The sequence below is a fragment of the Bos taurus genome, chromosome 2, assembly GCF_002263795.3.
Source record: "Bos taurus isolate L1 Dominette 01449 registration number 42190680 breed Hereford chromosome 2, ARS-UCD2.0, whole genome shotgun sequence".
Lineage (NCBI taxonomy): Eukaryota > Metazoa > Chordata > Mammalia > Artiodactyla > Bovidae > Bos > Bos taurus.
The window spans coordinates 35,919,018-35,943,543 of NC_037329.1; the positions used below are offsets into that span (position 1 = coordinate 35,919,018).

At 40.1% G+C, this 24,526-nt stretch overlaps 1 protein-coding gene and 1 long non-coding RNA gene across 17 annotated transcripts in view; one reads left to right on the plus strand and one right to left on the minus strand.

Moving 5' to 3' along the window:
* The window catches only part of RBMS1 (RNA binding motif single stranded interacting protein 1), a 221,839-nt gene that overhangs the window by 63,943 nt on the left and 133,370 nt on the right, over nucleotides 1-24,526 (plus strand). For 5 of the 15 annotated variants that reach the window (XM_010801981.4, XM_059874896.1, XM_005202438.5 and 2 more), the window contains exon 1: nucleotides 23,791-24,209. In XM_010801981.4, the coding sequence (XP_010800283.1) occupies nucleotides 24,141-24,209 (69 nt within the window). In that variant the 5' untranslated portion in view covers nucleotides 23,791-24,140. 15 annotated transcript variants of the gene reach the window in all.
* On the minus strand, nucleotides 512-16,896 carry LOC101906588 (uncharacterized). Of its 2 annotated transcripts, XR_009491573.1 has the most exons (5): nucleotides 16,465-16,896; nucleotides 4,916-5,036; nucleotides 4,608-4,798; nucleotides 3,159-3,256; nucleotides 512-867 (listed from the first exon to the last, which is right to left on the minus strand). It is a non-coding gene; the product is annotated as an uncharacterized lncRNA (long non-coding RNA). The 2 variants fall into 2 exon arrangements; XR_009491572.1 differs by lacking the exon at nucleotides 4,608-4,798 and having other exon boundaries at nucleotides 16,465-16,713.

Sequence of the window (24,526 nt, forward strand, 5' to 3'; positions counted from 1 at the left end):
AAGAGACGATAGTTCATAGCTCCTCTCGTTGGACTTACATGGTATGAGCTGCTTGAGGATTGGGTAAGAAGGGTGATATACCATGTGTGAATAGGCTTTGTTTTAGGCAGTCGGGCAGGATACTTAGCATATCTGTCCAGAATTCCAAATCATTAAATGAGATGCTTGTTTCCCAATCGCTCTGTCATGACACGTCAACGTGTCACAAACATTTCCCCACAGTGTTGCAGCAAGCCTAGCTTTCCTCAAAGCTCTGGTTCCTTCTTAGACACATTGCCACCAGGCTACCAGCATGGTCTGCCCATTCTCTCCCCACTCCCAAGCATTTTACAGTCTTTATGTCCGGATTTAGCTGAAGTCTTTTCAAGGCCAGGCTTGGTTTTCAGGTCCTAGTCTGAATTCCTTCACAGATGCCAAGTTGTTGCTACAAGGGGTTAAGTCAGTCTCTACACATAAGTCTAACAGTTTATCATTCAAATGACATTTCTTTGAGTGACAATCATTGCCAGTGTCCTATGAAACCACCATTTCTTTTATTTCCTAGAATTGGGAAAGGATTTGAGACACCAGGTGTAAAGGAACGGAAGAGTGTTGGTTTGATGAACACTTGTGAACTTGACTGTTTCTTGTGGGCCAGAGAAATGTATTTGTGTCAGCCTTGCCCTTTCTTGCAAGCCCTTTCAGAATATTTTCCACAAAGTTATCTGTAGTTACCATTTGGGTCAGTCTTCTTCTCCCCGTTCTCCTACTGTGTATTATTTAGATCTCCATCATATTACTACTGTTCAGGTTCTGCTTTGTCACTTGGTCATTTGTGCCTGTCTCTTATTGAAATGGTTAGATTGTTCTTTGTATCTTCAGAAGCACCTATAATACAATATGATATGATATGATAATATACAACATAAAATAACACATTTAAATATAGATATATATTAAGTTCCTTAAATATAACAGATTCATATTCAATATAAAGTATTGAGTGCTTACTCTATATTGTATGAGACACTAGTGACAAAACAAAGAACAAAACAGGTATGACCCTTTCTTTCAAGGAGCTTTCGTCAGAGGATGGACATTAAACAGTAATTTAAACTGCAGCCTGATGAGTCTAGAAAAGGAGACATGCTGAGTGCTGTATGTGAAATGATACAAGAGGAGGACCTTGCCTCCTGTAGGGGATGGGAGAGATGATTTTCTGGTAGAAATGCTGTCTGTGGTGTCAGCTGAAACTTGGAGGATAAGTAGGAGTTAACCAGGCAGAGGAAGGGGAAAAGCATTGTACTCAGAGGGAACAGTGTGTAAAAAAGCATGTTGCTGGATTGGTTACCTTGAAGATACGAAGTGTTGAAAGACCAGTGTACTTGAAACACAGTGAGTGGGAAGAGAATGGTGCTGGAGGGGTAGACAGGCATCAACTCTTGCAAGGATTTGTGGGTCATGTGTGGAAGATTTGGTTCTTTACCCTAAAATCAAGAAATCACTACCACAAGGTATACAGCAGAAGATGCTTAATCTACATATTTATTTAATTAAACAGCCTCCAGCTTCTGGAATTTACACTTGGACTCATCGTGCTCATTTGTACGTTTTAGTCCAGGGAAAAGAAGTAGTATAACTTATACAGGTAATTGGAATATACTTTACCAAAGTTTGTTGATAATAAGATGCCTCCTCAGAAGAGAAAGAACTACCAGTCTGGATCTAAGGCTTTTGAATTTTAGTATTAGATGTGGACCACTTGGTTTATTCTGATAACCTGGTCATCTTCCTCCCAATTTATTCTGGTTCTATTGTCTCAGTGACCATTCTTGAGTTCTGAGACCATTCACCCTGCCACCCCTCAGGAAAACTTAGCCATTAAAGGGAAGAACCCTAGTGATTTTTCTCTAGCTGGAGTTGTGTGTCCATTTCAATTATAAGCAGTCTCATGGAAAGCTTGAAGGAAGGAAAGGAGGGGAAGGGGCATCAAAATGCAAAGGGCCTGGGACTAGGCGTCCAATCATTACTTTGGTGAACTGGGGCTCAGAAAGATAGGAGGTTGCAAAATTTGTGGATGCATTGAGAATAAGGAAGGCAAGAACTTTTTTTTTTTTGAAAGTATAATTGACCTACAGCACTATGTTGGTTCCAGGTGCACAACATGCTTATTCAATAACTCTATATGTGACAAAGTCATCTCCAGAAGGTAAGAATTTTTGATGGATATTCTCAAATTTTAAATTGCTTGAAGATGCCAGTGCTTTGTGCATAGAAACTTTAGATGATCAACAGTTCTTAAATATCAAAACAAAACTAGAAGTGTGCATAAATAATCATAGGTTCAAAAAGTTGCTTATTACTTTTTGAATCCTTAAGACTAGTAGAAATGAAAAAAAATTGTTTAACCAGTTCTTATTTTTTAAAAAAAGCACAAGAAAGAGTAATTTTTAGTCAATTGCATGATTATTTGGTGATCCTTACTATAGTTGTTGTTGTCGAATTGTACATGACTGAGCGACTGAACAATAGCAACAACTATACTGGGTACAAAATAGAAAAAAATAGAGATGCAGTATTTTCTTAGGAGAAACATATCTCTCTTATATGTTAACTTTGCATTTGCTTTTAAGCATTCTCAACTCTTGGATAAGGTATTTTGCCTCTGAGCCAGTTTCCTACTGCATGGTAGGGCTATAGGAGCTTGTGGATGTGAAAGGGTTTTTAAAAACTATAAAACACATACAGATGTATTTACTGGTATTATTGTTGCAGTTATCTATTACTGAGGAATGAGTGAAGTCACTCAGTCGTCTCCGACTCTTTGCGACCCCATGGACTGTAACCAGGTTCCTCCATCCATGGGATTTTCCAGGCAAGAATACTGGAGTAGGTTGCCATTTCCTTCTCCAGGAGATCTTCCCCACCCAGGGACTGAACCCAGGTCTCCTGCAGAGACCTGGTAGGTAGGCAGACGCTTTACCATCTAAGCCACCAGGGAAGATCATACTGAGGAATAAACCATCTCAAATTTAAACCAATGATTTATTATTTTGCACAATACCCTGAGTTAACTGGGATCTGCTGGACGGCTCCAGTGTGACTTTAGGTCACTCATGTAGCTGCATGCAGTTGGGAGCAGAGCTATGGATAGAATGTCTTAAAATAAGTGTACTTACGTGCCTCACAGGTGTGTGGCTCTTGGCTGGAGTGCCTCTGTTCCCCTCCACCTGGCTTCCCATTCTGTAGGACCTCTCTCTCCATGTGGGCTCTCTACCTGGATACAGAGGAGCCCAGGCTTCTTTATGTGACATTTGACTGAAGGCTTTTTAAGACCTAGACCAGCAGGTTACTCAACAATATGTTTATATACTTCTGATCCATCACAAGACCATCCCACATACAGCAGGTGGAAAAATAGATTGCAAGTCTTGACTGAGGAGAGCAAACGCGCATTGGGAAAGTGTATGCAGACTGGGAGGGATTGTGGCAGCCATCTTTGAAACATTGTATGGACAGTTATTAAGTAAAGCTTGATAGATAAGAGATTCCACTCTCAATGAATAATCAGTTAGAAATAAACTCAACCTATACTACTTCTAGAAATTAAAAAGGTTTGTCATTTTTAATATGCATCATTTTTAATTTCTATCTTTGCATAATAACCATCAAATATATTCTTAGTAGTTATGCTAGTTGAAGGGGAAAATGTTGTCCCCTAAAAGCCTAATTCCTGATTTAGTTTTATTATTTAATAACAAAATGTACAGTAATCATACTTTTTATTGTTTCAGAAATTAAGTGCATTCTACATGTTTATTGATACAAAGGGAATTTGGATCTCCCTCTAGTGGCAGTAGGTTTTCTTTTCTTTTTTCAAAGAGCTTGCTTGAAATACTAAGATGGCTGACATATGTAACAGAACGTAGTTTCAAAAATCACTGGTTCTCACTGAGATGGGTGCTTTCTCCTGTGTGAGTTATGGTAGATTCTTTCATCTCTTATGAGAAATGTTCACCTTCCTAAGAAACAATGATCATATTATATGAAAAAAATTAAAAAGAGATTTTGTTTTTAAGTATAAAAACTTAAGACCCATCAATCAAGGTCTTAAGTGAAAATGATTATATTTGGACAATTAAAATAGATTGATCCTTCACTGAAAAATAAATTGAATTTTTAGTTTTTGTCTGAAGAATTATTTTTGGAGCAGATACATCTATTTGACTGCAAAAATATTTAGAAAGAGAGCAATAGATAGTTACTGAAATGTGAAACTTGGGAAACACTAATCGCCAAAACAAAAATAAATAAATACAAAATAAAAATAGAGGTACCCAAACCTTCTGCTTTCCTCTAAAAAAAGTTCGAGTTCAGATTTTCTTAGCCAGTGGAGAAACAATATTCCTCATAGCCATCGCCATCATTGTACAAAAGGAAGCACCACGTCAAAGGGTGGGAATAGAAAAACAGGGACAATAGAATGTGTAAAGGAAGCTTTCCTATCTCCACCCCACCACCAAATAGAGTTAACTTAGTCCTGTTGTCTGTTCATTTACAGGCAGATCTATTCTAATTCTTTAAGAAAGGACATTTTCTATAATGCTATCAGAAAAAAACATTCTTACAAATGCTGTTTTCTCAACTCTTTACCGAAGCTGATCCAAGTTACTTATCCTGCATTGTCTTTTCTGGCAGGCTGAGGTCCTCATCCCTCTCTTCTCTTTCACAGAGATAGCAGGATGACCAGGGGTGGTAGATGAAAATTCAGAGATTTTTTTTTTCTTTTTTGCTTTTTAAAATTTCCAGAAAGTAGAACCTAGGATTATCCAAATAATGTCAGGATATTTTTTGTTTGGGAGTAAACTATGAACTAGTAAGATTTCACGAAATTAATTAAACCATCCAATGAAAATTGAGTTTTTCTTTCCAATACCTCTTTTCAGTTCGACGTGTATAACCAAGTATGCGTCTCTTGTGGTCTCGATTACATCCGGTGTTTTTAGCTGGCAGCATTTCCTCTGTTGAGGCCCCACTTGATTTGCCAGACTTCATTTCTGTGAATATAAAGAGAAAACCAAGTTGTATGAGACAGTGGAATTTAAGAAAAAAAATCAAGTGTTAGGATAACATTGATTTTTGAAATAAAAAACCAGCACTAAATCTGTTACAAACTGATCCTTCGATTATGAAAAATATATAGGCTACAAAAGTACTTGGAAAGTCTTATAGCCATCTTTTAACCATGCAGTATGTTTTCTTTTGAATATATATAAAAATTTAATTCAACCATCAGGGACCAAAGAAGCCCCTCCTTTGTAGTTGTACGGATCTGGAATAATGAAAGTGAATTTGCAATTCTTAAAATGGTGTTTTCTTCCAGTTCTCATAGAAGTGTTTTTGGAACAGTGGTCTGTACTAACAGCTGTATTCAATCTTGAGTAAAAGTCACTTCCTGAAGAGAATGAAATTCAACTTAACATTCAAACTTGCCCGGAACGTAATCCTGTGGGGCGGGTGTACTATGTGATTATGAAACTGGGCATGGGCACCCTGCTGAGGTGGTTTCTTGTAAATAGTACCCAACAGAAACCGTTAATCGGTGCCAGTGCTTTGAACTGAGGATTTAATCATCTAAAAGCATTGCTTCTTCATACACAAAACCATCTTAATTTGCAAGAATTTTCCTCTTTGGTATTTTGAAAATATAATTCCCTTCTGGAATTATATTTGTATGGAATCTGTATCTTTATCTACACACACTCATATATATAGATAGATAGATATACATATATATGTGCATATGTTTATATATATTTAAGCTTCTCAGATTTTTTAAATTGTCATTCTTAGTTTCAGGCAAGTTTGTTTTTGATTTTTTTTAATTCATTCACTATAATGAACCTAGTTTAAATAGAGTTTTTGTTCCTGGCCTCATAAGGTTAATTGATTACACGTAGAGATATGAGAAGTACAGTTTTAGCCACTTAATATCTATTTTAAAAATATCTTTTAGATAGATATTACTAACTTTTACTGTCCTAAATATTGTACTTATTTATTTTAAAGAAACAAATGTGTATCAGTATAATTTGGACATTGTTAATGGAATCATGCTTTAGGTGGAAAAGTTTTTACTGAATCAGTTGTTTCATTTATATATCACTCTTCTGATGACTCAATAGTGATTACATGGTTTTCAATCAAACCATCAAACTGAAACAAAGAGAAAGTCTGACATGTTAAGCCAGAATTAACAAACATATATAAAAATTCCAGCCTTCTCAATTTGTCGAAATCAAAACCATTTCCTGCTTACTTTGGTAACAAAGGAGGGAGCGAGGCTTTCTTCACTCCTTGACGAAATCTCCCAAGTTGCCTTGAAGACCTTTGTTTATAATGTCTTCATGCATTCTTTTCTTTTTGACATGCTCCCCTCCCTCCAGTGAGATACTAATTAAAGAGAGGCCACTGTGACCCGAGATGGTTTAAAAGTCACCAGGAATGAGGCAGCAGGGCAAATCTGGACAGGAAGTGCTCATTCCTAAAATATAACACAGCCCTTAAGACCATCTTATCAAAAATCTATTGGCTTCTAATAGCAAAAAAAAAAAAAAAGTGCTTCCTTTGATTTAGAAGATATACACTTAAACCCAAAATAGAATCTCTAAAACTTATTTAGACAATCCGGCATATGTACACTTTTTAGAAGAATTTGAAACATAACATCATCTCATATATTAAATGGTATATTAAATGGTCATTTTAGAGACATTGAAATACATGAGCATTAATGACATATTTGGAGTTTCATTTTGGTTTTTGTTGTTGTTTTTGTGGGGAGAGAAACCTATATCTTGGCATTCCTTTTAAAGAATTTGAGACAGCTCAGATTGTATGTAAGAACCTTGGTTTTCTCATATACAGAAAATAGCAACACTTTAATTGGGATGATAAGATACCAGCTGATCATGTAGGTGCAATTAGGGCAATTTTGTTAATAATAAAGATTTGAAAGAAATGGAGATAATTTAGTAACTTAATAAGCAGGTGGTTCTGCCTGACATCAAATTATTTCCCTCTTGAAATGACTTGCTGTTGCTAAGTTCTAACTTTCAAGAAGCAGTTTCTTATATAACTGTGTTAGTATTGTTTAGCAAGATGCTTTTAATCGCAAGTAATAGAGACCCTCTACTGATTGTTAATTAATGGAGGTGGGGTTGTTCTAAGAATGTATGAATAGGAATCATGAGTCTCTTATGAGACCAGACCTCAAGGGAACCCATGAAGACTGCCTTACCAGGCCTTGGGATTGGCAGGAACCATAGTGGCTGTGGGCCTTGTTAAACCAACTGGATGACTGGTCTCAGTTCAAGGCACCAATCAAAGAACAGGAGTTTTAAGTTTTCCTTCTTGAGTGTCCTTCATTTCTGTCCCCCAGTTGCTCATTTTTTAGCTGCTTTCTGTGTCTGGCTACTTTGCTTCTTGCTGTCTCTTGGAAGCTCATTCCTCCATTCCTCTGAGTCTCAGTGTTGTTGGAAATCCTTGCCCTGTGAGTCACTATTACAAGTGATGATTCCTCTGTCTCATTGTTTCTGTTTCCTCCCAGCTTCAGCTTAGTCATGGCCCCTCAACTGCCTCACGGCTTCCCTCTCTGTGCACAGCTCCCAAAGGTTTGACTACAGTAAACTCCCTGCAAATATTGGTTGAATGAATAGATGAGGAATGTTGTTAGGGTATTACTTTATCTTCTCTTTCAATCAAATTTTTAAGGAGCTAGTAAGATATAATCTGTCGGCAATGCAGGAGGCACAGGAGACGTGGGTTTGATAGGTGTGTCAGGAAGATCCCCTGGAGTAGGAAATGGCAACCCACTCCAGGATTTTTGCTTGGAGAATCCCATGGACAGAGGAGCCTGGAGGGCTACAGTCTGTGAGGTTGACCTTCAAAGAGTCAGACATGACTTAGTAACTAAACAACAATGAAGAGATGATCAATTCCTCATTGTCTTAAGGCGACCATCCCCTTTTATGCTTGTTTTGTAAGTCCTCTACCTTCCAATAGCTGCTAATCTTTTAGCATTTGGTTGCTTGGGATATAAAAGTTAACACCAGGTCAGAGTTCTCAATTCTTTATTCCTTGTCCTTCACTTTTTTTTTTTTTTTTTAAATAAAGGTGAAAGGGAGGTTCTAAAGTTTATTTTGTAAAAATCTTTCCCAGATTCTGCAACTTGTATAATAGTTTATGAGGAGATAGTAGGCATGATTAGATCCAAATGGGCAATTATGTTTTTCATTTAAAAGTTTTCATCCAAAACTTGGGTTGAAGAAGAACCTGAAGAGCAGTTCAATATTCAATAAAATACATTAAAAAAAAAAAAAAAAAGATTCAGTTGCTCAGATTTCCCTGTTAGAGCATGACTATCCAAAGTTGGCAGTTAATGGGGCTTTCATTCTTCTGGTACTTTGGAAATGATCAGCGTTCCCAAAGGCATTTGAGAGTGTTTTCCCTCATTAGAGGAAAAGTGCTTTTCCAATTCTGAGGACTTTCTGTGTGAAAACAAAAAGAAAATAGATAATAAAAGTGCTACATGAGCATGAGAAAATTTTTCTCTTTAATTTTATGAAAATGGTAGATTTTTTCCCCTTGGACTCATATACCAATACATTTAAAATAACTTTTGTTTGTAGAGTTGCAACTGTGTGCAAGCCATTGAGCTAGACCCCTAGCTCTTAACAAGCCTATGAATTCCAGTGAAATGCACAGTTGGATATAAGCAAAGTACACTACAAATGGCCATGATAGGGAGCAAATAGATTTCAGTGGTGATGAGAGAGAGAGACAGATAACACAGTGAAGGCTGAGCAGGGAAACAGAGGCTCAAGGCAGCTAGGACCATGGGACTGGACCCCTAGAGAAAAGCCAGGATTGGCTCTCTAAATGTGGACTCCTTTATTTAGGGTGATTACTGAAGTGCTAGTCATGGGTGAACTCATATATAGAGTAGAATCTAGAGCAGAGAAGAAAATGAATGCAAAGGAGGACGACTGAAAGAATAGACATTTATGAAGAATTCCATGAAGGTGAGTTACAGAACTAAATCATGTTGAATGAGGGCCAAGAGGCAGCTGCGGGTAAGTGGTAGGGGCGGAAGCTAGATCACAGTGGTCTGTAGCTAGAAGGGAAAGAGAAGGTATAAACATCCACTGATGGGTGGTCTTTTAAGAACTTTGCCAATTAATAAGAGAAAGAATAAAATAGCTTAAGAAGCAAAGAAGCGATTTTCCTTCTCTTAGGATAGAAAAGATTTAAACAAGTTAGTTTACAGGAAGAAAAAGCCATTGCATCTTCTGTTATTTCTAAAAGGAAAATATATTCATGTATTACTTTCATAGAAAAAAAAGGAAGAAAAAAGGAAGATATAGAAGTTGGGTTGGGGAGATATGTGTGGGGGATGGGAGAGGAAGTAATAGGGAAATTCATTTGAAATCAAGGATTCAGATGGAAATTTACATCTCGAGAAGAACAGGGAACGTCTCTACTACTTAGTAGTGAAGAATGCCAAGAAAAAATATATATTTGATCATCACATAAATAATGTCCGTTGATCTCTATGTTATCATTTTTCAATGAAGAGTGAGATTTCCAGTTTTAGGGGAAAAAAATTAAAGGTTTGGAATTCTGTGGGGGATGAGATAGGAAGTCACTTGGAAATGAGTAAAGTGAGCGTTATGCTTAAGTGAATTTTTCATGAAGCCAGTGAGCATGGTTATGACTTGCCATTGTCAGCAATGCAGGAGGAGGAATGGAAAAATCTGATGGTCAGAACTGCTTGTGTGTAAGACAGGATGAAATGGCTGTGGATGCTGAGCACTGGAAAGAACAAACTTGGTGTCCCTGATTTGGGGCTTTAGATTCGTTAGAAAGTGAAACGTGTGTGTATGGTGGGGGTGCTGTTGGTAATGGTGGTGGCAGTATGACCAGATGGAGCAGAAGAATGAAAGGATACAGAGAATGAAGGGGAAGCTTACATTTCTACATCTGGGATGGGAAGAATAATGGTGGTGTCAGATTAATGAAGCAATGCCTATAAAGTACTTAACAACAATGTCTGGCACATATTATGCACTGAAAAATGTTATCTCAAACTATTATCTTTATTAATAAGAGCACAGAAAAGATAGAAAAATGGGCATTTCAGGACTCGATGGCATGCAACAGTGTTAGTCATTGAAGTCAAGCAAGTATGCAAGTTTTCTTAAAGTGGAGTTCAAGCACCAACCTGTAAAGTTGGGATTTTAGTTGACATGATATTACCTAGGAAAAGCTCTTCAGTTCAGTTCAGTTCAGTCGCTCAGTCATGTACGACTCTTTGCAAACCCATGAATCGCAGCACGCCAGGCCTCCCTGTCCATCACCAACTCCCGGAGTTCACTCAGACTCACGTCCATCGAGTCAGTGATGCCATCCAGCCATCTCATCCTCTGTCGTCCCCTTCTCCTCCTGCCCCCAGTCCCTCCCAGCATCAGAGTCTTTTCCAATGAGTCAACTCTTTGCGTGAGGTGGCCAAAGTACTGGAGTTTCAGCTTTAGCATCATTCCTTCCAAAGAAATCCCAGGGCTGATCTCCTTCAGAATGGACTGGTTGGATCTCCTTGCAGGAAAAGCTCTTAGCTATGCGCAAAATTATGTTGAAGGTGAATATATGAAGATGACTTGTAATTTAACAAACTGAACTGTCTTATTTGCTTCTTTCTTCCCCAAACCCCGTAACAGAGGTGTTGTTGTTTTTTCCCGTTTTACAGTTAAACAGATTTAGGTGAAGATTCCTAAGTTATCAAGTGTTAGAATTTTCTTTTGAACCTGGCAGTTTTTATTGAAAGCCCATGCCTTGCACATTACTCCACGCTATAAACAGCAGTGACGATCTGGAGGTGATATGAGACAGAGTGCGTTTCAAGGGCTGTGCTGTTTTGCATTGAAGAGGAACATGGAAAAGGCAGATGCCTCTTGGTGTGGGGAAGACAGAATTAACCACTGGAATTTCAAGGAAAATTGTGTCATGAGGAGAAAGTAATTCTCAGCTGCTTTAGTCATTCTGAAATACATTTTGGTACCATCTTGGGTTATAATAAAATAAATCCTTACCTGTGAAAACATTTCATCAGTACCAAAGCCTCTTATGTCAAGAGGCTATAATTTTTATGCACTTCTTTTTTTTTTTCACGAAAAAGAACAAAACATTATATTCTGTAACATACAAGTTATAGACATCTCTCTTATGTCTGCATGCATGCTAAGTTGCTTCAGTTGTGTCTGACTCTCTGCGACCCTATGGACCAGCCTTCCAGGCTCCTCTGTCCATGGGATTTTTCAGGCAAGAATACTGGAGTGGGTTGCCATGCCCTTCTCCAGAGAATCGTCCCAAACCAAGGATCAAACCCGTGTCTCCTGCAACTCCTGCATTGCAGAATTCTTTACTGTTGAGTCACCAGGGAAGCCCATCTCTTTTATCTCTGTCTATATAAGTAGAGCTGAAATTAAATGCTTGTTTTTTCTGGGTTCTTATAACTTACCCTCTGGTTCATTATTTGTAACAGTGTTTTTCAGATAAGGATGGGAGTGTGTGTCTTCATCCTTTTTGACACAGAATCATATAGAAGTAAGCCACAGTGACTGATGGGAATATCCAGTCCAGTATTCCTCAGGTGTGCTGGACTGGAAAAGAGACTAAGAACAACTGATTTATGGTGAAGCCAGGCCAATAAGTACTTGCTGAGTGCTCACAGGATGCCTTTTAACATAGTAAATACTGGAGAGTACCTGGTAAATCTTGGTCATGGTTTCATCAGTAGAGGAGTTTACAGTGTAAAGACATTAGATTGACCTAACTTAGGCATTTAATACAGTCCTTAGAAAATATAGCAAGAGGTCTTGGAAAATAGATGAAAGTAGGAAAAACTCAGAGGGGGTGGACCATGAGCTGTGATTTCAACAGAGCAAACAGAGGGAGGGATGAATGTGGTTTGGCTGATGGAAAAACAGAGGCTGTTTCCTGGCAAAACTCAGAGCCAGAAAAGAGTGAGTTCATCTGCAGCCAAAACACAAATAGTAGCCGGAAGAGAGGTAAAGGAGGAAAGGAGTTAGAAAGAGTGCTTTACCGGGGATGATCAGAAATTGCACTTGATGTGGGCGTGTTAGGAAGTACAGGGATGTGGCCAAAGAGGTCATAACAAAGTATTTTAGAAGCAATGCAGACATCAATTTGGAACAAATAAGGACTGGTTAGAAGAAGAAACAGAAGAGATTCCAGCAGTTCTAGTCTGAGGAAACTAATGGATATAAGATATCGAAAATGAAAAGAGAATCAGTAAGGATGAAAATGAAAAGAGAATCAGTAAGGACCATAGAGGCACTGCTGATTTAGAAGATGGGCATTTTCACTGTCGACTGTAGAAACTGACTGAATCCTGATATGTTTCATCACTTGGAATTAGATAGCATTTTCCAACAGATTTGCTGTCACTCTTGTACTATTCAGACTGTAGTCTCATATATCAACTTTTTTAAATGTTTTTCTCTTTTTAGGAGAAAAGAGCAAAGTGGACAGATAGAGTAGTTATTTCAAAGAAAACTTCCTAGCTGTTGGAGCACCAAGAATCAATTTGCCTTGGTTTCTGCAGTCCTCTGAAAACCAACCTCACGAGGCATTTAGTACACTGTATCATCTCAAAATACTTCAATTCTGAAAAATTTCAAATATATGCTAAAGTAGAGGGAATATCTTGGAGAAGGCAATGGCACCCCACTCCAGTACTCTTGCCTGGAAAATCCCATGGATGGAGGAGACTGCTAGGCTGCAGTCCATGGGGTCGCGAAGAGTCGGACACGACTAAGCGACTTCACTTTCACTTTTCACTTTCATGCGTTGTAGAAGGAAATGGCAACCCACTCCAGTGTCCTTGCCTGGAGAATCCCAGGGACAGGGGAGCCTGGTGGGTTGCCATCTATGGGGTCGCACAGAGTCCAGACACAACTGAAGCGACTTAGCAGTAGCAGCAGCAGAGGGAATATCTTCAACAATTATGAACAATTTGCCTATTCTTATTTACTGATAGAATTTGTCATGTGATAAAATGAACCAATCTACATGATTTTCAATTATAAGAGTTTGTATATCTACTTTTTAAAAATTTGGTAATTATCAAAACTTAAATTATGTTTTTTTTAAAAAGAAAGGAGACAGGGTATAGAAATGGGAAAAAGTCTCTACCATGATTTGCAATATTTTGTACCCTGATTTACTTAAATGATGTCCCTGGTAAATAGCTTAAATGAAGTCTAAAACTTCTTAAAAGAGCCCCTAAATAGAATATATTTTCAAATCACTCAAGAAATCATAAATTACAGAAGCTGGAATGATATTCTTTAATACTGAAGAAGTTTGGCTAGTAAATTCAAATTTATAATCTGTCATTGAATTAGCATATCTTAAAATCATAAGCTGGTTGTACTTTAGGACATAATAATATGTGTTTCAAAAGGACTCTCATGCACTTTAAACATATTGCTTATTTATTCATTAAACCAATATTTGAATGCCTAGTGTGTGCCAGGTCCTGAGTTAGGGACTTAGAATATATTGGTGGTTGGATGTGTTAATAATTTCTATAAGGTAATATTCAGTGTGAAATCAATTATAATTTTCTCTTATAACAAGGGAAAAGTTACAGATAAATGAAATTCATAGATAACCTCCAACCAACATTTTGACCAACCTCAAGTGAATTAATAAGTTGACCAGTTTGTTTCACTTTTTCCTATGGGTTTTATCTTCACATCAGCAATGAAATGACTAAAAGGAAAGGTGCATGAGGAAGGAGGAGGAAATGGGACTTGGTTGATTCCTGAACAAATATGAGCCCTCGGATTCCAACAGCTACTAACAGTCGTTGCTCTAAGTGTGAACCATTTATATCTTTTTCTATAACTGAGTCATCTCACCTGCTAAGTTATTGTTTTGATTCACTTTGTAATTTCATATCAATTTTAAGAGTTGTGATAACCATTTTAGATATGTCTTTCTATCCGAGTTACCTGATTCACATAAAAATTACTTTTCCAAATGGAAGTGCTGGATGACTGAGAATTACTACTCCAGGCTTTGCTAAAAGGTAGACTTTTAGGTTGGAATTGATGCTAAGTGCCAGAACAGCCCTGAACAACCTTTTGAGTGTGCGTGTGCCCACTTGCATGCATTTGTGTGACTTAAACTTGGTAAAGAAGTAACATCTGGGATGAATGTTCTTAAGTTTTGTTTGTAACTGACAGCTTTAGAGCACTGATAACAAGACGTGGAGTGGAGAAGTCTGATAAATGTCTACAGATTTACGCTCATCTCCTTTCCACTTTTCTTATATAAATGTGCTCTGTATCTAAAGCACTAGGGGTAGAAGTTGAGGTGATTGTTAGGAGGTGGGGTGGCTGAGAGGGAAGCTGACAGCTCTGTTTGTTCCTTTGTGAGATTAGGGTAAAGTTTCTCATTCTGACTCGTGGAGACTGTGCTCACTAGTAAGACACAGTCAGATCTTGGAAAAACTGACGGTGTGAGTCATTTGCTTGCAGTCACCTAGTAGCTCTTGGTTCTTGTGAAGGTTAAAAATGAGTGTTTGCAAAAATGTGTTTCTGGAGCCTAAGCTGTAAGATGAACATGTGTGTGCATGGTATCCATGCACTGTCTTCACACACCTGTGTGCCATTCTGAACAGATTCTAGTGCTCACTTTTTTCACATTTCAGCATTGCTGAAATCAGGATGCATCTTACAATTTATGATGTTCTGTAATTGCTATTGTCCATTTTTTTTTTCAAATGTTAACATCTCTGTAATCGTTAAGCATATTATAATCAGTGGCATCTTATATTTATATCCAAATATTTATAGGAAACTGATCTCAGAGATTTGTAGGCCATTTCACTTTCCCTTCAAAAGTAAAGCAAGAAGATTTATTCTGACAGTAATAGTTGAGGTCAAGAGAGAAACCATTTCCTTTATTATAAGTAACATACAAATGCAAAATGCAACATTCATTACAACCTCTCTTAGGATCCCAAGTGATCGAAAGATTAGGATGCAAATTTATCATGCTTAATATAAGCTGTAAAATGTATTCTTTAAGCTTTGATCCCTCCATTTCTCACATTCAGCTCTTTCTAGTTTCACCTCATGATCATTTTCAAAAGAGGATGCAAATCATCATTTGTCATGTGTGTGTGTGTCTGTGTCTCTCCCTGTGTGTGAGTGTGTAAGAAAGCTATCGTTCCTCATTCATTCACACCTCCAGCAGAACCTACTATGTGTAGGACAGTGGGCTAAGGAACTCATTAGAGATTTACAGACTATTTAAGCAATCTTACAAGATTGTTAAGACTCAAAGTAAGATGACTCCACCCTCACTTTTATGGGTCAGGCAGTGTAGAATATAGAAAAAAGCTATATACAATCTACAGAAGACACAGATACAAGTCCTGGGGTAGGAATATAATGAATAGGTTCAGAATTGGAGGCTGTTTAACAAAGAACCTTCTAAAGAAATGGCTAAATACGGATAGATTTAATTTATTATCAGTCATGGTGTCCAAGGGCTTCCCTGATAGCTCAGTTGGTAAAGAATCCTTCTGCAATGCAGGAGACCGCAGTTCGATTCCTGGATCAGGAAGATCTGCTAGAGAAGGGACAGGCTACTCACTCCAGTATTCTTGGGCTTCCCCAGTGGCTCTGCCTGCAATGTGGAAGACCTGAGTTCAATCCCTGGGTTGGGAAGGTCTCCTGGAGAAGGGAAAGGCTACCCACTCCAATATTGTGGCCTGGAGACTTCCATAAACTGTATAGTCCATGGGGTCCTAAAGAGTTGGACACGACTGAGTAACTTTCACTTTCACTTTCATGGTGTCCAAGGAGAGACAGTTACATTCATTCTATATTGAGTTATTTCTTGAGTGATTATTATATGTCAGGCACGGGAACTAGCATTTTATCATTCTTTCCAACCTTGAGGTCCTGCTTCATGACCTAAGTCAAATTGTTTAACCTACCTGAGGCTCACTCTGCTGTTCAAAACAAGTGGATCATGCCAGCCTGCTACCTTCCCTGAGACTTTAATGAGATGTACAATAAAGCATTTTGTAAATTATAATATTTTTATAATATAATAAAATATAACAAAATAATGTAATATAATATATGCCTGCTTGCCTGCCAAGTCGCTTCAGTCACGTCTGACTTCTATGGGCTGTAGCATGGACATCTCCTCTGTCCATGAGATTCTCCAGGCAAGAATGTTGGAGTGAGTTTCCGTGCCCTCCTCCAGGGGGTCTTAACTCATCTCCTGAGGCTCCTGCGTTGCAGGTGGGTCATTTACTGCTAAACCACTGGGGAAGCCCAGTATAACATACAGGTCTGAAAAATGTCCTCAGAAATTACCTACTTCTTCCTCCTAGTGCTTCCTCCAATTTAGAAGAATTTTTCACAGGATTTTAACATTGAATAATCCTTTAGTTGAAACTTCAGCACATCTGCCAGTAGATTAAATATTAGATTGGGAGGTGAAGGAAGGGTGGTTCTGGGAGGATCTTTTTAGTATGCTGTCAGCATTCTGGGAGTGTTCTTTATAGTTTGGAATTAGGAACTGCTGATGTCATGATCAGTCATATTGCCATGACAATATCAGAATTTCCTCCTTTGCCTTTTCTTCGCTTGGGGAGTATCAATTTGCCACAGGTCTGTCATTGGTTTGTCCCGTATGTTAAGTGTATTAGATAACCAGACACTCAGGGTAGGGAATTTTTATAAGCTCCTTATGTAGCCCTTTGCAGTACTCTTAACTAAATATGCTGTTACTGGAAAGTTTGCCTTCATCTACCCCATCTGAATAGAAATTTATTCTAATTTCATATTTTCTTATGTGAACCTTAACATTTATAATTTAGTGGAGAATAGAAAGCTTTTTAGCATTCTCACTTATTATTCTGTTATCCTCCTCTTCAGGTAAAATTAACTTAATGCTCCTGTTAGCAACTAAAGAGAAAGGAAACTGTTTTATTGTTTTTTCTTCTGTATTTTGAATGCTTTAAACCCTAATTTGTGCTGTGGATCCCAGGTTTTGCATAGACATTGTTTATGTCTCCCAGCATTTAGGAATGTCTTATGCCGTTTGTCGTTCTTGGCTTATATGAGGGTTTTGTTTGTCCAAGGTAGTTGTTCAGCCTCTCCAAATTTTCATTCAAACAGTTGATTTTTACCTATGGAAAGGTGATGGTTACTCCAGATTTGAGTTTTGTTTTTCATGATTTAGAGATTTTTTTTTTTTTTGGCTCTAGTTTTTCACAAATTCTGTAGACTTCCTAAGTACTTTCTGTCTCTTCCCAAGTCATGTAGGAAGAGGTGAATATAATTAGCTGTTTCCACAGCACATCACCCCCTCCCTGCCTCACTTCAGCTTATCCTTTACACATAGTCTGATTACTACAGACTATTTTTTCCTATTTTTATAGAAAAACATAGGAAAGAAATTTAACTTACAGAGAACCTATGCCAGGAATTTGAGTGAGCTTTGATTTTATTAACTAATCTGCAAGAGCAAGGAAGTAACTAATTTATGATAGGCTATACCTAAAATTTTTTTAAGTGTAAATTATTTGTTTGAAATTTAGAGGATGTTGTGCCACAGAAATAAATATCCTAAATGATGATTAGGATGTTAGTTGTGTGATAAGCATTTATGAGTCCCATAATGAAGCTAATCTCGAATATGGTCTCCCACTAGATTGCGAGGGAAATTCTATTCTCAGTTTCAGTTCAGGATTTTGGAAAAACCTTTTATATAATCACCAACCCAGGTTCTTTTCTGCTTCTCTCCCAACTCCATTCTACCAACTATCCCCGAGAGTAAGACTAGTGGTTGTAAGAGGAGTTATATCTTAGCAACCATTAATTGAATAAGATTTAGGAGCTAGGTTGGGTCAGAATATGTATTTGTACTATTAAGTGCATAATCTAATATTGAAAACTTTGTCCTCATAAGAAACTGAATGGAAATTCAGTGTAATTTCTTATCTTTTAAAAAGTGATTTGCCCAAGTCATGTAGTTGGTAATCGGTAAAGCTGAGATGCACACCCAGGCTTGGGCTCTTAGGTTTTCCCCCACAGGGTTTGGATTTGAACTCTAGATCATAGTAATAACAGTCATCAGGAGTATCATTGGGGGTAGGCAATTTGGAGTCAGAAAGACCTAAGTTCAAACCTCAGCTCCATCATATATTGGATCTGTGGCCTTGGAAAGGTTATTTAAGCCTGAACCATCAGGGAAGCCCAACAGTGAGCCTCACTTTTCCCTTTAGTAAAATGGGCTAATTATTATTCTCTCATGGGGTGTGTGTGTGTGTGTGTGTGTGAGAGAGAGAGAGAGAGAGAGAGAGAAAGAGAGAGAATGAGGGCGGGAGAGAGGAACTTGCTGAGAAAATGCCTAGAATATAGTAGTTACTCAATAAATGACATTTTTTAGTCCATACAGAGAAGCTGCAGTAGGGCAAAGCCCATTTCTTCTGTTTTGTTCACCAGGACAAATTTAAGAATCATTAGAACATTGCTTTTGATAAGACTCATCAGAATTTGGCCATGTTTCTGTTCTTCTATATGTCTTCCAGGATTATAGCTATAGAGCTATAGTTTTATTTTATTATAGTAGTTTCATTTTTATACACAAGTGATTTTATATGTGTCTAGGGAGACTTTAGGCCTAGAATAAGATTGTAGAATTTTTTAAAAAGCAAAATAGTAAGTAATAGAAAATATTGCTGCTCCTTTAGAAATAGGATACTTTATCAACTCTATTTTGTATCAAGAAAGAACAGAAATTTGAAGAATCTGCTGACCTCATATTTTTCTTTTTTCTTTTTTTCCTGCTTTGCTGGGAGCTAGAGGCTTTTGTAATCACATTTTTTAAAGTTTGAGCTGCTTACACTAACACCTACTATGTGGTTATATTTTATTCCTTAAATATTGTAATGTAAAGTAATGTTGGATAACTTTTTCCCCCTCTTATTTTCTGTTTTTAATGTGACTCAAATAAAAAAGGGTGCTTGAAATGCCTTAGCACCAATCGAGGATTAGAACCTACCACAGGTCTGCTCTTTTGTTGACAGAGGTATTCTATTATCTCATTGGACATCTTCTCTACACGCCTCCCCCCACCCTGTTTTCCCCCCTTCTTTCAAAGTTTAGCTCTCCCACCACACTTTCTTTGAGTTATTTTATTCAAAGGCTTCTTTCTTTCCTATATGAGGCTCAGTAACATGTGTTGGAATGGGGGGCTCCCCTACCTTTTGATTTTCCTTCTGCCTTAAGGAGTTTATCAGTAAGTGATGATTTCAACAGCAGTCACCCCATGTCTACATTCTCTCTCATACCACCCCTCTCTCTCTCTTATACGGACACACACACTCACACATTTTTGTTTTTCTCATCTGCAGAATGCTTCTTTCTGAATGTCCCTCAAACAAAAACATTTATACAGCTGAGCTCCCCACGCCCTTGTTATATCCTGTATTGATCTCACCCTGCAGTGGACTTGCACAGTGCGTAATTGTCTGTACCACTTGGCTGGCACTTATCACTTAATGCCTTGCATTATTCGTGTCCAGCAACTCAGTGCTGTAGGGGTTACAAGTACTCACCTGGGAATTGGAGCATTATTTATAAGGCTTTTTTGAGGCCCAGCTTTATAGTGTTGAAGGAGCACAGGACAGGATCTTTTAAGCCTTACTTGGTCTGGGTTTGAACATTTGCTTGCTTCTTCCTAACTCTATGGTTAAGTCAGTGAGTCTTCACTTGTTTTCCTCTCATTGGTAAATGAAGCCTAATAACCCTTCCAACTTCATAGGGTTGTTGTGAAAGTGAAATGAGATGTGAAATTTATAAATGAAAGTCTCATTTTCAAAATATTTCTATGGGACAAATGTCTTCTCAATTCAGATTCTCAAATTGTGGTTTTACAAACACTTGGGAATCACGAAATCTCGTCTCCTCTAGGAGGCTGCAGGCTCCTGCATGTACTGATGGCTCTGTCCTTATTAGCCTCATTCATAGCCTCCTCCTGCCTCACAGTGTGATCTCTGATAGCACGCACAGTCTTCCCATTCATACAGAAATGGCCCTGGTCCAACATACAACCTCTTTAAAGGAAACAGGACAAAAACAAACGTGGGAGAAAACCTTGAGTTCACCTAGGCTCTTGAAACAGACCTTCTGTCAGACAACTTTTTTAACCTCTTAGGATTAAGCCTTGGAAAGCATCTTCATTCAGCCATTCAGCAAACAGTTCTCAAAGACACAGGCTCTCCTTACCTAAATTTGGTTTTTTTAACTTGTCCATTCAACCTGCTCCCTTGCTCCTGCTCTTTGATGATCAGCCAGCCTTACTAATAGCAGTTATTTACACAGTATACCCACTTAAGTCTACAAACACCACTATAAAACCTGAGAAAACAATAATAATAGCTGCCATTTATTGAGTGGGGCACTTTGGTTGGAGTACCATAGATACACTTAGGACAGTCAGCGAGGAGTCTGAGACTCAGAGAGGTTAACTGGCTTGCCCAAAGCCATGTGGCTAGTCACTGGAAAGCTGAAATGTGGAGCCAGATGGGTTTGGCTGTTTAATTTTGTCCCTTGGATTGCAAAGTTCAGATTCACTTAAGCTATCTGAAGAACGAGGGGTGGGGCTGGTTACCCATACACACAGAGGGGCTGTTGTCAGTCTGAAGAGCCAGAGCAGCTTCAGGGACTTCATCATGTCCCCGCCAAGTGCTCACCCGCTCCTGGCATCTGCTTGCCTCTCCGTTTGCTGCCAGTCAGCTTCCTGTTACTCATAGTTTCTGCTTCCTCATAACCTTGGCTTGCGCATGGTTTTGGCTTTTTGTGGCCTCAACTCTACCCCTGGCACTCTTGCAGTTTCTGCCCCTTCCCTAACTGGTTCAGTTTTCTGAATCAGATTCCCAGGGGTGAGGATCTGATTGGCTCTGCTCATTTTTTCAGTCCCAGCCATGTCATAAGTCACTGGCCTATCTCTGGATTGACTGCTCTTGGGTCAGATTCCCACAGCTTTACCCACCAGCTGAGCCGGGCTGTGGAGGATATTGTCTGCCCACTCAACAAAGTCTCAGTTTCCCTTTCAGAAAGATGAGCATCTACCGGGCAGATTCCAAAGCTCTAATTTTGACCACAATAACTTAAGAGTTTCTCTGGAATGCTTCCTTGCTTTGTCCTAAAATATATTTTTTTCAAAGGTCAAATATACTTTCCTAGATGAATCTCACTAGTGTCTCTTCTTGTAGCCATTTATAAATAATCACTTGTGAGTATTTATAATTGATTATATATGTATATATTATATATATATGGTTTAAGATTTGTTATTTCTCTTAGGTTGAAATTATTTGGGTTTTAGTGACTTTGTTATATTTTACATTTTATAGTCATTGAGGGTGGAAAATCAATCTTCTCCTTTCTTTGCAGTGCTTAGTTAAGTGTGTAGTACCTTCCTGCGTCTGGAACTTTTGAACCCTGGCTTGTAGACCTTGTGTAAATATATACCTTTCCTTGTTTCCTTTTATGCCATCCACCATATAGAACATTTTGTTTTGTTGCTATTTAGATATCATTTTTATTCTTAAAAATAGTCCTTGAAATATTTTTAATGTTCTTCGTATATTTTAGTTACCTAGTTATTAGAATTGCTCTTGTAGTCCAATTTAAATTGTATTATCATTTACAATCTTGTCTTAACCCTGTAAAACAACTGCAGGGTATCAAATCAAGTCTTCCCCTTCTAGAAGAGCACAATATCCAAAGCATCATGACCTTAGAGCAGAACCATAGAAAAATTAATCTATGCTGTTCTTTTGTGGTTTAGACTGTGGTTTCCTAAGAGACCAGTCATGACAACTGAGGTTGTACGTGGAATTTTTTCCATAGATGACAGGTTTGAACTGCTAGGGTCTTGGGCATTAAGTTCTCAGCAAAAGGCATCTATGACTGGAACAGTTCTACCTAAAGCCTTCTATTTTATACCTGTGTTTGATGACTTGTGGTAAAAGGACCTAGTGCCTGGAGACAGCAAAGGAGCAGCCAAAATGGCATGGAGTAGTCCTAAATAGTATATATATTAACACAGAACTGAATGTTAGTTGCATTGTTTTTATTCAATCATTTAAAATAACATACGTTTCTCTGAATGTTATTTAGCAAGTTCTTACTTGCCAAACTGTGCACCTAGTGCTGCGCTTAGAGTAAGGTTACTGCTGCTGCTTTTTCTTTTTTTAACGAGAAGAATTAGAAATTATATGTATAGTTTGTGTATATAGTTTTTAAGTAGGTGAGACTTGATAGTTCTCATCACTTTTGTCAGAAAATGTTCGGAGCCCCTCTGTATACCGAGGTGGTTCCCGAGGTCAGCAGTGGGAAGGCTATCTAGGTTGGATATTTTTCAGCTCCTTGCTGCTGGTAACACCCTTGAATGGTCACAGCTTTGCTAGAAGATTCGATTTCCATAGGGGCCACTTTGTTTTCCTTAGGGCAGCCAGAAGTTGAGTGCCTTCACTTCTTAGCCGAGTTAGGATTTTTCATTATCATGGCAGATGGCCCTTTCCAGGGAGGCGTTAGAGGCCAGAGGCCAAGGAAGAACGCTGTAATATTGACTGCTTAGTGTGGTAATATTATCCCTGATAGTCTCTGCTGAACAGGCCAACTGTCCCAGTGGCCCATCCACACACTGCCTGTGGAACTTGCTCTAGAGGCCATCTGCATTGCTCAGGTTCTATCTGGGCTTGATATGCTAACGAATGCAAAGCTGATCAGAAAAAAAAAAAAAAAGTGGGGGCATCTTGAATCGCCTTAAATAATTTCAGTTGAAAAAACAAAGGAAACTACCTCCTCCCTTTGTCCCTGTTTTGCAGTTTCTGTGTCCCTTCAGTGGAACACATTTGTGTCGTATCTAATAATTAAATATAGAAGGATCGTACTCTTCCAGTTTTCGAGAAGGCTTGCTAAACCGATGGCTTGAAATGATTTTCGCTGTTTGATTTTGGCATCTCGAAGGTAAGCTTGCCAAACTCTGGCATAGGAATGAAGCACGAACTTTACTGTGCGTGTTTGCGGTGAGGGGGTGGGGAGTGGAGACTTATTTTCTCTGCTAAAATTTTCGCGTGCGAATTGGGGGAACGGGGATTTGCAGAGGTTTGATGGAAGGCTGGTGTGTTCACTGAAGTAGGTGTGATCGCCCGCACCTTTTCTGGGAGGGTGGACGGTAGGGGGGATGGGGTGGGGGTAGTTTGGAAGGATGAAAGAAAAGATAGAACTGGGACCAGCTGGCTTCCTACCCAGGTGTTAGCGTGATCCCCGACGCGGTGCCCTGAAAAGGGGCTTCGAGCCGGGGTGCAAAGCTGCAGCGGGTGCTGAGGCCAAGAATCTAGGAGAAAAAAAAAGAAAAGAGGAGGGGGGTGGCTACTCCAAGGAATGTGCGGCATGCGGGGAGCCAGACCCAACCATTGCACCGGAGCGGGGGCGCCGGCGGCTTCCCCGGCCGCGTGGCCCCCGCCCCGGCCCCGAGCCCGGGAGGGAGCGCCTGGGGGCCGGCCGGCGGGCCGGCGGGGCGGCGGGCGCGGCGCCGGGCGAGAGGGCGGGGAGGCGCGGGTGGGCCTGGGCGCGGCGCGAGGCGGTGCGCGGCCGCCTCCCCGCCCCCGGCGGGCGCGCTCTCGGGGCGGTGGTTGAGGCCGCGGTAGGTGGGGACGCGGCGGCGCTGCTCCTCCGCTGCCGCCGGGAGAGTCCGCGGCGCCGCCAGCTCCGCGCGCGAACTCCCGTCCATGGCACGCAGGGCGGCGGCCGCCCGAGCTGCCCGAGTCCTGCCCGCCGCCGCCGCGCCGCACTTTTAGGCGACTCGGGAGGTCGAGGGCGGAGGAGAAGTCAGCTCGGAGCTGCAGCCCCCGCCGGCCGCCGCCGCGCGGCGAGAGGGAGTTCCCGGAGCGGCCGCGGCCCCGGCCGGCCCCCTCCCTGCGCCCTCCCCCTCGCGGCGAGGCTGCCCCGCGCCCGCCGCCCGCGCCCGCCGCGATGATCTTCCCCAGCAGCAGCGGCAACCCCGGGGGCAGCAGCAGCTGCAGGACGCCCTATCGCAAGCAGGTGAGGCGGCGGCGGGGATGCCGCGCGGAGGCCGGCCACCCCGATCTACAAAAGGCGGCAGCGCCCGGCCAGACTCCGCTGTCCTCCTCGGAGGGACCGGGCTGGGCGGTGACCTTGTTTCGCAGGAGGCGGCCCGCGGGGACGGCTCGGGCCGTTGACCTTAGCTGGGGAGATGCCCTCGCTCCCGCCGGCCGGGCCGGGCAGGACGCGGAGGAAGGGGAAGGGGCGGCGGCGCGGCGAGAGCAGGAGCGCTCCGGGCTGGGGGCTTCGCCTAGCTCTGCAACAAGTTTGGGTTTTTTTCTGGAAACCTTTGTGTG